At 37.1% G+C, this 15,128-nt stretch overlaps 1 protein-coding gene across 1 annotated transcript in view; it reads right to left on the minus strand.

The window, feature by feature from the left end:
- ADCY8 (adenylate cyclase 8) overlaps positions 1 to 15,128 on the minus strand; it is a 361,242-nt gene that overhangs the window by 71,908 nt on the left and 274,206 nt on the right. Inside the window, exons 11-12 of the mRNA XM_027845527.1 lie at positions 13,737 to 13,826; positions 6,008 to 6,180 (exon numbers count right to left, since the gene is read on the minus strand). Of these exons, the coding sequence (XP_027701328.1) occupies positions 6,008 to 6,180; positions 13,737 to 13,826 (263 nt within the window). The remainder of the gene's footprint in view (positions 1 to 6,007; positions 6,181 to 13,736; positions 13,827 to 15,128) is intronic.

Raw genomic sequence — 15,128 nt, forward strand, 5'->3', positions numbered from 1 at the left:
TGGAATGAGAAGTTTTATTTGAATGATGAGATTAGAAGCCAGCTCATAGAAAGTTTAGAGCATAGTAAGAGGAGAGGAAGTACTAATTATAGATACCTTTCTTAAGAAATTTTGTCATCAAAGGAAAAGAGATATAGGATGTTAGTTATTGGGGATGGTTGGATCAAGTAAGAGCTTTTAAAGAATGGAGGAGACATGGATGTGCATGTAGGCAATAAAGAAGAAGTCAGTAGTCAGGGAGAAATTGAAAATTAGGGATAGAGTGGGATGGATTGGAATGAAATGGGATTTAGAGTTCATATGCCTTAGCAAGGAGAAGGAACACTTTTTCATGAAGCCCAACTATTACTTACCAGAATTTAATTAACATTTTCCTCACAAAATATTATTAATAATGATAATTGCTACCATTCATAGTTGGAAAGTATTCATATTTTTAAAAATCAGTTTTATTGGCATATAACTAGGCAAAACAATTTTCTTTATTACTTCATCTTTTTTGTGAATTGCTCCTTTTTCTTTTTGATTTTCATAATTCAGGTTTCCTTCTTTTTGCTTTTTAAAATATATCATTAGCTAATGTTCTGTCCATTTTATGAGTTAAAAATAATCTCATTTTATTAATTAACTCATTTATAATTATGTATCTTTTTCTTAGATTTTTTTAGCAATTTCTATTTTTGGTTTATTTGTTGTTTTTCTAGTTTTTTTAGTTGTATGGCAAATTTATTGATTTTTTTCTCTTTTTACTCTTGTGGATTAAAATGTTGAACAATATGCATTTTCCCCTAAACACTGCTTTGGCTAGACCTCAAAAGTTTTTGTATGTTGCCTTAATATGTTCATTTTCTTTAGGACTATATCGTTTCATTTGCATTTGAGTTTGCATTTTTTCTTCATGTCCCCTTATTGATTATAATTGCTATTTTATTGTAGTCAGTAATGGGTATACTTGATATTTCTGCTTTTCTGCATTTGTGAGGTTTTTTTATATGCTAGCATATGGTCAATTTTTAATAAAATGTCAAAGAATAGATATGAATGCTTCTTACAATTCCCATTATGTAATAATCAGAAGTCTATTACACCTAACTTCTCAAAAATAATATTCAAGTCCTTAATTTCCTTCTTGTTTATTATCTTTTTCTTAGATTTATCTAGGTCTGAAAGGGGCACTGTGAAATTTCTATTAATTATTATTTTCTTGTCTATTTGTCCTTATAGTTTGATTGTTTTTTTTAATTCAAATTCTATGTCATTCTGTGCAAATATTGGTAGTGTTTTCTTATCTATGCCACCCCTAAGCATAACGCAGTTTAACTATATCAGTTTTCATTGTTGCCTTGTGTGAAATTATGATTATTGCCCCTGGCTTTTAAGATTTATTTGAAGTCCAATGGATTCCATTCATCCCTTCATTGGAGAATGGAAAAAAGTAGAAGTACTCCCTAACACATAGTTAATGTTACATAAATGTTAATTTTCATCATCATCATCATCATTATCATCATTGCATGGATATTGAGTAGCAGAGTTTGCATAGGTCCTCTGACTCCTGGTTACCCAAGTCCTCTGACTCCAAATACAGCAAGCTTTTATATGTTTCATGCTATTTCTCTTACAGGATTGATACCTCATGAACAAATGTTTATCGATGTCCACTCTATGTACTTGGCTGTAGATATAAAATCATCTAAATGACAGAATCCTCAGAAAAGCAAAGAAACTCCTAAAGATTTAGTCATCCATTGATTAAAGGAAATCCACAAGATGCAATTAGTTAATTCATTGGAAATGGACACATCTTACAAGAAGTCCATGTGCCAGTTGACTTGATTAATGGTGATGACTAAATAGATGATTTATGGTGCTACTGAGTTGAGGAGCTGAAAAGCTCTTCCAGTCTTTTAAAATTCTTTTTAGTTTATAACAAAATGTTGGTCAATAAAGGCCCAGACAATTAATTGGCCTCTAAGTCAAGAAGAATCTGAAAAAAAGATCTAATTGTCCATTCCTTTCACACTCCAACATCATCAGCAATAAACTTGGTATTATGTTTATTTTTGCTCCCATGGAAGAGAATTTAATTACAGGTTTTCCTGTGGATCCCAAATAAGAAACTGGCATTAAATTTCACTGCCAAGAAACTGAATAATTACATGAACCTCTCTTTCCAGTACTGAATATTCAAGGACTCTAGGGAATGAAATGTCATTTCTTAAGAGGTAGCTGGGGGGTGACCTAGTTTAATATTATCATAAAGTTGAATTTATTTACACATATATTCATAGAACCAGAACATTTTCAAACTTGAAGACACCTAAGAGATGATTTAAACTCAGCCCCTCATTTTGAAGAGGAAGAAACTGAGGCCATGGGAGAATAAATAATTTGGCCAGTATTTTGTCCCCCCTTTCTTACTTCCCCTGATCCCCCCTTACCTGATTTTGAAACTTTTTTATCTTCTTGTGAACCCATAGAATCTCAAACATCTCAATCTTAGAGTTGGAAGAGATCTCTGAACTTGGAGTCAGGAAGGTTCAAATCCTATCTCTGCCACTTAGTTCCTATGTGACCAAAGGCAAGCAATTTAACTTCTTCAAGGCTCAGTTTCCTTATCTGTCAAATTAGTATATTGGACCAGATGACCTCTAAATCTATATCTTTATAACTCTATAACTTTATAACTTTATAACTCTAAATCTATGATCTTTTCCTTTTTCATTTCTTGGTCAAATTAGTCCTGAAAAGAAACGCCCTTTACAGAATCTCTGGTAAACCATCATAGAGCCATTACTCAAAGACAAAACGTGCTGGGGACTTAATCACTTCTTGAGGCTGACATTGGATTTTGAAGCTGAGCTATTATTCCACCCAAGATTTTAAGTTTTGGAATCCCAAAGTTGGATGGATTTTGAACTATAGAATTGAACAGTAATTCAAAAGACCATTGAGTCCAACCCTTTAATTTGACACATGAGGAAACACAGGATCAGCAAGTGATTCGCTCAAGATCCCAAGTTCACCAGTAGCATAGAGAGGACAAGGACCTAGATCTCTTGCCTGTTAGTTCAGTGTTCTTCTTCTTAGAGATGGCTTCATTTAAACTCTGCTTATACTTTTAGATTTTACAGCTTTATAGTTTTACATATTTGGTACCTGTTTGCAAAGAAATAATTCCTGTTACTTGTCCCAAAAGCTCCTGTTTAAATCTCAACGATTATCTTCCAGTTCTCTTATTTGGTGATTTGGTGAACAAGAGCATATTCATGCACAATTAAAGCCATTTATGCCTTATCAACATCATTATTGTTATCATTACTGTTATTCTTCCATAAAGGTCTTGCTATGATGCCTCCCTGTGATGTGAAGCCAGCTCTGAATTCTAAATGGCTATGGTGAGGATGAACAAAGTTTGACAAGTCTAATAATAATTTTATTTTTGTCCCAGACCTGTGATTTCATTGTTGCAGGGAACTCTAGTAAAGAAACTCCCTCCACAATGCATTTTGGCATCTGCTTTGCAATTTAATGTTATACAGAGTTACCAGAGGAGTGAGAGGTCAATTGACTTGCCTGGGGTCACATAGCCGGTATATCAGAGAAAAAGTTGAACCTTCATTTTCCTGACTCTGAGATGGGCTCCACTATGCTGCACTACTTATCTGACATTTCTATGTTTTAAGTGTTATATAGTGTTTTACATGCGCTCTTCTCTGATAGCTCATAAATATGACCCTGTGAAGTGGGCAACCAAAATATTATTACCTGCAGGTTCAGAGAGATTAAGTAACTAGGGAGAATTATGCAGCTAGGAAGTTCCACAGTTTCTTCATCTGTAATTGAGTGAATTAGATGGAACCACTAAAATTCCCTGCTCTAAACCTGTGATCCTATAATCCTATGAAGGAATTTGTGAGTTTAGCCACCCTTTAGGCAAAAAGAGAATCAGATCATGCATATGGTTCCTGAAGCTGCAGGAATAGCAAGGAAATAAAACCATCATATAGGTAACAAGAGGCCTGGACTTTTTTCTCCACCATTACTTCAACTTATTTGTAGCATTCAGTTCCATTAGGAAGGGAGTTGTTTCTCTAACAACCTCAAGCCCATTTATGTTCTAGAGGTAAATTTAATTCCTAGAGTAGGATATTAATGCCGAGGGTCTTTATGGCCTTTTGGGGTGACCAATGAATTCATTGGAATGCTGCGAGTTTGCCTCTTTAGTAACACCAGGTTCATTTCTCTTCCTAGGGGAGTTTAAATCACAGAAATGACATCACAAATCTAGAGGACTATGGAGAACTGAGGAAAGGTAGGATTCATTGAAGAAGAAAAATAATTGCATTGTTATTTATGGGTTTCTTTGAGACCTTTATATCTTTTGTAATTCTTTTTTTCATCTTCTGTGAAATAAAAGCTATTCTATACCTAGGATCCCTATCTACCTTGAGTGCTTATATGGGACCTGGGGTCCATTCTACATACATGTGATACATTCTGAATGGACCTGTGAATTCATTAGTTAGGGGACTCCCAGATGAGGAAATACCTTCTACCAAAGCACATTCCCTCTCCTTTTCTGCAATTTATTATGATTCTGAGAGAATTGCATAGAGTGTTGAAATGTCAAGTAACTTGACCTTTGGTCAGACAGTATATGTTAAAAGTGGTACTTGAATTCAGTTTTTCTTGGCTCCAAGGCCAACTCTCTATCCACTATGCCACACTGCCTAAGAGAGATGATTTTGGACTTTGTTCTAAATGAAATGCAGTCTTTGTAGGCCAAAGTTTAGAGTACTGAGTGAAGAGTTACACTCATACAACTCTATGAGTTAAGTAGTATAACTAATATATTTCCCACTTTAGAAATGGAGAAATTGAGGCTCAGAAAATAAGTGATTTGCTGATGGTTGTATTTCTAGCCAGTGTCAGAGTCAGGATTTGAACTAAGATCTTCTGAATCAAAGTTCAGCATTCTTTCCTCTATAGCACATATATCTCCTCAGCCTTCATCTGTCCAACTTGGACACCAATCTGGAGATTGTTTCCCTTTTGTGATTTCACTAGATTCAAAGTTGCTTTTCTGTAGATATTCTCCAGTTTTGTTAAGACTTTATTGAAGGGAGGCCACTAGAACCTTATGTAGTAAGTCAGGTGCAAGTGTACTGTGATTTTGCTAAATTTCACACTTAAGGATTTGTCCATGAAATCTAGTAGATATGCATCTCATTGCTCTCAGGAAAAGAAGATTCCCAGTAAGGTTACCCAGGCATGCACTAGGCAGAAAATCCTTGGGCAAATCTTTACTGACATTCCACTGTGATCAAGTGACTCAAGACCTCCAACTCAGCTACTCCTACAGTTCAAAGACAGAGAAGACCACAAGTGGAGTTTTTTAGAACTCCTTTGTTTCAGAGGATATAAAAATGTAGAACTAGCTCCCTACAGTTCTGATCTTGTCAAATCAAAGACTCCAAGAGTTTCAGAACATACACACATGGAAACTTTGTACCACTGTGTGCTATGTTTACGTGCTAAAGCCTTGGTTAAGTCTCAACTTTTGCTACTACACAGCACCTAAATGATGTAATTTCCTTAGCACTCTGGTAGCCAGTCTCAAATCACCAGCAGAATCGGCCTGCTAATAATTACTTGTAATTATTTCTATCTCCAGACCACCTTAGGTGTCCTAACCCACTGTATTCCCTCCTTGTCCAACTACACTGCTTCCTAGTTTCTATGCTCCGTAGGGTGTAGCTGCCCAACTTTTCTTGCTATTGTGTGTCGCTGCCAGTAGTCTACTCATAAAACATCAAATGCAGAATGTGACTGTTTCCATCTACCATCTTTCCCATGATTAATTAGAAAACATTTACTGCACACTCATGACTGTGTGCCCAGCACTGTGCTAGGTTGGCATAGGGCATATTCAGGCACTATCTTCAAAAGTCCAGCCAGCTCAACAGAAAAAGCATTCAGAAAACATGTGACAGTGGGAACTTACTCTCCATTGTGATTAAAGTTGTCATAGTGCAGAAAGAGGGAAGCATAAATAGTCTCCATCAGTAGAGAATAGATTGCAATCATAATCAGCAACACAGCCAGCTTCAGAACAGAGTTAAGTCGGAGGAAAACTGCACAGGTCACCATGGCCAACACACCCGTGAAGACGAAATACTAGAGAAAGAAGAAATGATCAAATTCAGTAGTCGTATGAAGAGGAATATTCAGGGTTGATGTATAATGGCAAAGTGTCATAAATGACTAATCTCCTTATGGAGACCACATGGGGTTTGCAGTGTCTTCTGTGTGAAATTCAAACTTGTCTAATAAATTGGTGGTATATACCCTTTATAAGTTGGTCCTTTTAGGTTCTTCTACCTTTTTGCATCTCTGTCTTTCTTGTCTTCCGCTTTCTCAAAGACCAATCCCTATATTCTAGACATGCTTAGGATCACAAAATTATAGAATTTCAGAATTAAACACTACTTTAGAGAAAATCTAGTTCATGCCTGTCATTTTACAAATAAGATAATTGAGACACAATAAAGTGTAGTGATTTGTTCAAGGTTATCCATATATAGTGGCCAAGCTGGTATCAGAACCCTGGATTTCAAAGTGGAACTCCTATCCTATCAAGATCCTTGTTTCTGTCACCTGTCAACTCTAGGTGGCTTTCACTTTTTTATTAATGAGTTCAAGAACTGACTCACAATATTCCTCTCTACTCCAGCTCCTGACCTCATCCATCATGATTTCAATATTTGCACTGATGTCTCATTGAACTACTTGCTATCAGTTATCCCAATGCCCATGATTTCTGCATCGAAGTTTGGCCCTCACTGTTGCCGTAAACTGTTCTAACCCCAGTATCTTGACTTCTGTAATTTCTTTCTCAGATCATACTACTTTTACATTGTCAATTCTTCTATTATCATTGCTTCTGGATGCCCAGAGCAGCTCCTATATGCTCTTCATCCTTACTTGTAGCTTCTAGTTGGGCAATTCCTCCCTATTTCCTTAGTCAATCTCACCTTCATAGTCTTACCTATGTGATTAGCAAGTATGATTAGGTACTCCACTTAACCTTGACTCCCTTTCCCCATTGTTCTTATACTCTTTACCTTCTATCAACTTTCAGATCTGAATAGTTATTTCCACCATCTGCCTTCTCTCTGTCTCTCACTTTCTCTCTCTCTTTCTCTCCCCTCCTTTCTCTTCTCCTTCCGTCTCCCCCTCTTTCCAAGTTACAAAACCATGGAGACTCATTCATTAAAAATTAATCTTATCTAATATAACTGGTCCTTTATGGACCTTTAATTCAATTTCCTATCATAGATCCTACAATAGCTTCATCAAAACCTCATCTCTCTTCAAGTCCTTGATACCAATCCTCTTGACTCAACAGATGACCTCACTCACCATGACATGGGGAAGAATGAGGCTATGATTTCTCTCATGCTCTTTCCTCTGGCCACAAAATTTTTCTACCTCATCACTAATCCTCTCCTCTTTTGGTCCACATGAATAAATAGATATGGTATGTCTATCATCGTGGTAAAGTATATTCTTCCACTTGTATCATTAATTATATTCTCTTTTGTATCCTTTAGGAGCTCTATTTTCCCTCCCTGTTTACCTTCAACCTTTTGCTGTACACTAGCTCCATCCCCATTGCCATGTTCAGGTGTTCCATATAGGTAAAATCCTTCCTCACCCCCACTCCCATCACTGCAAGTTATTATCCAATATTTCTTCTCAGTACTAAACTCAAAATGAATGCTGTATGAAATGTAAGTCATTGTGCAAATGAGTAATTCTAATTCTTCATAAGATATACCATATCTAACAAGATTACAGAAAAGTCCCATATTTCTTGGGTTCGTGATGTGTCTATGAACTCCTAGTGTGTGAACTCCCACTACCAAGGCAGATCACAACCAATTTCTTATAGAGTAGATAAGTTCCAGGGATTTTCCTGAACAGAAATTAAATGACTTTGCAAGGATCATAGGACTAGTAAATGTTGGAGACTGAATTTGAATTCAAGGCTTTATGATTCTAAGTTAAGCACTCTATTCACTATTTATGAGTTTTGTAGGAATTTATAAATTTATAAATTTTGTAGAATTTATATTAAGGAAAAATAAGAATTTAATTCTATAAAAGTTTTAAGGGGAAATAGAATTTAAATAATCCCCACCCACACCCTAGACAATCAGTAGATCTATTGTTTTAGTGTAATGAAGGAAGGCAGATAGTTTGAAAGTAATCCTGAGTCAAGGAAAAAAAAAAGTATGCAGTTTAAATTTACCTGGCACTTAACCCTTCCTTGACCATGAAAAGAGAAAAGATTGTTTAAATCAGTAGCCCTCCAGAGTCAGTCTCCCGCCCCAGCTTAGAGATGCCCTTTCTGCTCCCTATCGCAGATCAGTGACTCCCTGACCTCCACCCCAATTCCAGTTCAGCTGACTTTTATTGCAGCACAGATTCCCCTCTTACTCCCACCCTAGTTCATTAGACATCCCCTGTGACCCCCCCAGCTCAGAGACCCTCTGCCTCTGACCATATTAACCCCTCTCATCTCAGACCAGGTTCCCAAATAAAGGTGTTGGACAAAAAAAATGCTGGAAAATTTAGAGAAACCTGAGTTACATGCAGGTCTCAGAAAATTTATTAGCTTTATGATCTTAAGCAAGTTATCTTATCAGAAAATTTATTAACTTCATGATCTTAAGCAAGTTATCTTGCCTTAGTTTCCTGATCTTTAAAGAGGAAAATAATAATGGTACCCACATCCCAGCATTGTTGTGATGATCAAAGTTATATAATAATTGTGAAATTGTAAGCACTATATAAATCTTGACTATTATTATTATTATTTCTTTAATTGAATGTAATTGCATACTCGATTTTAGATGTGATTTGTATAAAACACCAAAGGTTGTAAGATTGATCATTTTCTATAATTTGGAAATGCATTTGACTGAATTGACGTCATCTGACTCATAATAGGTTTTGTTTCATGTTTTAAATATGTTAGTGTGTGTTACTATTATATTTCTAAATTTTCTCTTATATTGTGAAATGCTGTGAGAAACCATTGTGTCAGAAATGCTTTTAGAAAAAATTATCCTTTTTTATCTGGATACTGTGAGATTTTGAATTGAGCTTTTAAAGGAATGTAATAAATATGGATATTTACAAATTATTAAATATTTAATGGTTTTTTAAAAACAGATAATAAGTTTACAATAATAGTGAGTCTTCATTTGACAATTTTCGACTATCACTTATAAAAATTATTAAAATATATAGGGTGGTTTAAAGATGCAACTTCAACACAGTAATATGAGTCAGCTATCAGGTATTGCTGTATATCTGAAAACCCAGAATGTGATTAGTTTTAATTTATAAGTAAAGGATAAATTAAATGTTACCTGTTAGAGAAACATAAAAAGTTAATGATATTTAAGCCCTAAATTGTGATCAGTGAAATTTTGTTACTTGAGGTAAAAATTCTTGGGACCATTATTTACTATTGTTTTGAATTTTGATTACAGGGATGGTTGTCTGAATTGTCATGAAGCCAAAAGTAGAAAATGACATGTGCTGCAGTCTGAGAAATATTACAGGTGGATGTCTAGCTGTGATAAAAGTTAAGAGGTTAACCTTGGCATGCTTAAGGTAGGATCTTCTTGACTCAGTTTCTCTATTGTGCTATTTCTTTTCTGAACATGAAATTTCTCCACCTGATTAATATTGAGCGTGGTTTTTGATACCCTGTGACTACATGATTGGCTGTCAGATATGACTCATGCCTGGAGCCAAACAGAGCTAAGGAATGCATCTGTCCTCTGCCCAGGTCAGACCACATGTGGAGTATTGTATTACAGGGGTGCCACAGTTTGAGAGGAATATTGATATGCTGGAGAGTATACAGAGAAGAGCAACCAGGGTGGTGAATGACCTTGAATCCACGTCCTATGAAAACTGGTTGAAGGAAGTAGACATGTAGACATGTTTAGCCTGGAAAAGAAAAGACATGGCGGGGATAATAACTGTCTTCAAATATCTGAAGGATTGTTGTGTAGAGATAGGATTAGATGTGTTCTGTTTACCGCCTGAAAGCAATGAGTAGAAGTTGCAAAGAAGTAAATTTAGGCTTAAAGGCAAGAAAGATCTCTTAACAATTAAGCTGGCTCAAAGTGGTATGGACTGCCTGTGGAGGTAAAGAGCTCCTCTTCATTAAATGACTTCAAACAGGGATTAGATGACCACTTGTTAGTATTTCTTTTGAGTATGGGTTGCACTTGACAGCTGCTAAAATCCACTGCAACTCTGAGGTTTTGTGATTCTGTAATTCTGATTCTACTTTCATCAAGCCTCTGCTTGAAGATCTCTGGTGAGGTGGAGCCCACTATCTTCTGAGCGAGCCCAGTTCACTTTGGGACAGCTCTAACTAGAAGGAAGAATTCCTTTCTATCAAGCTTAAGTTTGCCACTTGGCAACTCCTATCCATTGTTCCTATTTTGGTCACTGGGTATTGCAAGTATTATAATCCCCATTTTATAGATGAATAAACAGGGGTCTACAGAGTTAAAGTGCTTTACCTGAAGTCACACATTCAATCAATAATGAAGCCCTGACTTTAGGTCTTCCCCAATCTTCCATTTCTTTCCACTATTATCCCTTACTATCCCTCTGAGAATACAAATTAGAACAATTAATGAGCTCATTTTAATCCAGAAACAGAGCAGGCAAGTCAAGACCACAACACAGTATCATCTGGATGTGCATGAAAGCAAAGGTTTTTGTGAAAACCAAGCTAAGAGACAAAGAAGGCCACTGAAATCTATCCATCCATCCATCTATCCATCCATCCATCCATCCATCTATCTATCTATCTATCTATCTATCTATCTGTCTGTCTGTCTGTCTGTCTATCTATCTGTCTATCTATCTATCCGTCTATCAATCATCTATGTCTACTTACTCTTCTCTCTCTCTCTCTCCTTCCAACAATGGGAAATCAAAGGAAACTTCAAACTCATTATGTTTAGCAGAGGGTTATCCATTTTTACTTCTTTCAGATGTTAAAAATAGCCCACTATCCCTAATTCTTTGTCCATTCATTCATTCTACATTGATTAATCATTCTTATGTGGAGAGAGTAGCTCTGAAATTGACAGTAGAGGACAGAGGGATTATAATTGAGCCAAGAGTTTGGTGAATATCAATAAAATAGAAATGATGAATAGCTGTCCCAAAGCCATCTTCTTTCCTTTTCTCACAGTGATATAACCAGAACAACAGTGGGCCTCCCTGTGAGCTACTCCAAGCTATTACACAGCAGTGGTGATGTTGCTACTGGAGGGAGTGCTTCCTGCTCTCCACCAATTTCTGGTTTGGGGTAATTCACAAAAAAGGGGTAGTAGTAGGACCTTTCTGCAGAATACTAGCTAGCTGTATGCCTTCAGAAAGTTCACCCCATCTGTCAGCCTCTCCTTTTCCTCCTCTCTAAAATGAAGGATTTAGACAATATGACTTCTTTTGTTCATATTTTTATTCTAGGCAATGAGGTTAAGTGACTTGCCCAGGGTTACACCGCTAGTATGAAATCTGAGGCTGGATTTGAACTCAGGTCTTCCTGACTCCAGGTCTGGTACTCTATCTACTGCACCACCTAGCTGCCCCAACAATATAACTTCTAAGATAACTTTTGTCTCTGAAAACCTAGGTTCTGCAATCCTTTGGGGAATTTCTATAGTGACTCATTCAACCTAATCCCCATCCTTCTCCTGCAATATATATATGTTGACTCCTATGTATACACAGATATATACGTATATATAATATACATATATATATGTTGATTCCCTCCTCCCCTCTCCGATCTTATCAGACATACTTATGTATGTCTTTGGGTCTCAAGTGGACCCTCTATGGAAGGCCTGCTCAATGTATGGTCTGCCCAAGGATTTTGGGTGGGCACATGAAAAATGTAGGGTTGTCACTTTGCACTCTCCTGTTTGTCATATGACCCATGGCAACCAACTGTCAGTCTGTCTCTTGTCTAACCTATCTGTGGCCTGAAGAAGTTTACAAGCTGTACAGGTCTGCTCTATGGGATACCTGTGTCACAGCATGTTATATAGGCTTGATCCATGATTCTAAGAAGTCTTGGAAAGCCTTCAAAATCTCTTTGTGGAAGTTGGCTTGAGTATCATATAACCATTCTAGGCCCTAGAATGTCAGTACTTTGACCAAATATCTCCCCACCGGTCTATTACCTTCCCCCCAACCCCTTTGGAGGTGGGGTCTACTTATCTAGCCTTGGCTGAAAGTGAAATGGTCATTCACAGGCACAATTCCCTAATGATCAATATGGAAGTCTTGATTTCCATTTCTTACCTGGGCCAGTTTGCCTCTCCTTAGCATCCCAGTGACTATACCCTCAAACAAAGCTTTACCACATAGATGCCAGCCTTAGTGTGGATACTCAATAGGTTTAGCCCCGCTGCAGCTTAGAATTCTTGAATTTAATCTACCAGTCTTAGCTTTCCAGTAGCAGAGATAATAGGCAGGTGCCGCTATGTCTAGCTGTTGGGTTATTCCAATAAGACATACAATCACTGGGCATCTGAGAGAGATCCTACAGGAGGAGCCTTTTCCTCTTAATTCTTCTACCTTACACTGGCAACTAATTCTCCCTAAAACACATGTGATATAGCAGTTCACCAATATTGGAGAGCAAAACAAACATAAAAATATAACTCAAAAAGTTGTGATTTCTAGTCTTATCCTAGCTATTCCTAGCTGTCTACTCCACAACCCAGTCAAATGTGACTGCCTTGCGTTCCCAGAATACATTCTGCTGATTTCTCACTGTGCCTTAGATCAGGTCTACCACTATTACTGAGGGCATGACCCTGGGCAAGTCACAGTTAGTAGAATCTCAGTTTTCTCACCTATAAAATGAGCATAGGCATACTTATACAAATAGATAGCATTTGTGTAGTGCTTCGGGGTTGACAAAGTGCTCTACGTATTTTATCTCATTAGCTCCTCACAATAACCCTGTGAAGTAGATGCTATTATTACCTCCTTTTTACATAAGAAGAAACTGAGGCTAAAAGAGGTTAAAAGTGACTTGCCCAGAGTCATAGAAGTAGTAAGTGTCTGAGGCACAATTAGAATTGGAGCCTTCCTGACTTGAATTTCCATCCTATCAATTGTACCTAGCTCATAATATTGCTGTGAGAAGTACTTAACTAGCCTTGGAACTCTATATTAATGTGAATTATTAATAGGGGTAAGGTTTTTTTTGTAATTATACAGAACTTTGTATATACAAGTATCATTTCACCTCTTTGGATCTCAGTTTTCCATTCTGTATAATGAGAAGGGACAATTATTTGGCCTCCAATGTCCCTAGTGGCTTCAACAGTCAATGCTATTAGGTGAACAATGTTTCTAATGAGTCTGCCAGAGTTTTTCTTCACACTGGGATTTTCCTGTGGCCATGTGATTGTCATGACCCTTCTCTCTCTCTCTTCTCTTTCTCCCTCAGTTTAAATTTAGCTCTGCTTTTTTAGTAAGAGAGACTTACTGACTGGTTTCCTGAGGGCATGTCCACCAAATGTGCTCATTTAAAAAGAGAGTCATGTTGTATTAACTATGCCCAAGATTTGCCAAAGGGAGCTTATACATATATATATATACACAAATACCTCTGGGTATGAGCAGATATCTGTAAACACAGCCGAGGAATTGGAAGTCTGGTTCTTCAAGGGTATTGACTTGTCAAAATCACACCACAGCTGGGGATAAAAACAAACAAACAAAAATAGGAACTCGAAGTCAGTGAGCAAGATTGAGACTACACAGGGTGCTATTAGCTGCTCTTAAATTAATACTCTAGGAGAGACCAGATGTTTGGCCACAGGCTCTGCTGGAACCCTAGCCATTTAAAGAATCACAGGACCATAGAATGTCAGGGTAGGTAAATAGTATCACACAGACCACAGAAGGTTAGAGCTAGAAGGGACCTTGGAATATAGAATGGTAGAATACAGACTGTCATGTTGGAGGGGACCTAGAATATATCATGTTAAAATATAGACTATAACAGACTATCAGAGCTATAAAGCATCTTAGGATATATTATTTTACAATACTGAACGTAAAACAGAACTTGGATGGACCTCAGGGTAGAGAGTGCTAAAAACATATAGTATAATAGACTATCAGAGAGGGAGGGAAATTTAGACTATAGAATATAAGAACATAAGATGTAAGAGCTGGAAGAAGCTAAACTTTAGTACTTTGTTGAAAGAAACTGAAAATTCTTCAGGCTAGGGCTAGATGCACTTATTTATGTTTTAGGAAGGATTCTTTTCCAAACAGGGGAGTGGATTAGATGGCTTATGTGATGGTCCCTTCCAACTGTCAATGATGATGTCTTCTAAGATATAGGGAAGTAGGGTTTAAACTGACTATTTTTGGTGCCAAATAGCAGGGAGAGGCAGCCTGCAGATCAACTCATGGGAGAGCTTCCCAAGAATTAGAACTATGGGAAAATGGAATGACTTGTCTCAAGGTCATAGAACTTTAGAGCTGGCGAGAAAGATCACCAGTTCTAACACAATCTCCTCAGTTTACAAGTATGGAAAATGAACTCACTAGAGCTCCTCTCCACTGGAGGTGTCCAACCCAAGGTTAGATGACCACATGTCAAGAATAGTAAGTGCATCACACCATCAGGAAAAGGTTGTACCAGATGAACTTTAAAGCACCTTCCAACTCTAAAAGTCTTATGATTCTATTCGATGGCACGAGAGTGGCCTGAATAGTCACTCAAAGTGCCAACTTCCCACGTAGGGCCTAAAATCTGGCCCAGAAAACCTACAACATCTGTTTGTACAAAATATTCCTGGAAAATTACAATGCTTTTATCCTGGTCAGGATTAGTAAAATTCTTAAAATCCAATGTATCAAGTCAACATAGAAATGACAAATATTCCAAGGATAGTAATGAATTTAGGTTGGAGTACATTCTCCTTTTAATAATTGATTCTTGGGAAGTCGTATATAACTGATTGGCTAGCAGTGGTACCCAAAGG

This window comes from Vombatus ursinus, unplaced genomic scaffold (assembly GCF_900497805.2).
Source record: "Vombatus ursinus unplaced genomic scaffold, bare-nosed wombat genome assembly UNPS02014973.1, whole genome shotgun sequence".
NCBI lineage: Eukaryota > Metazoa > Chordata > Mammalia > Diprotodontia > Vombatidae > Vombatus > Vombatus ursinus.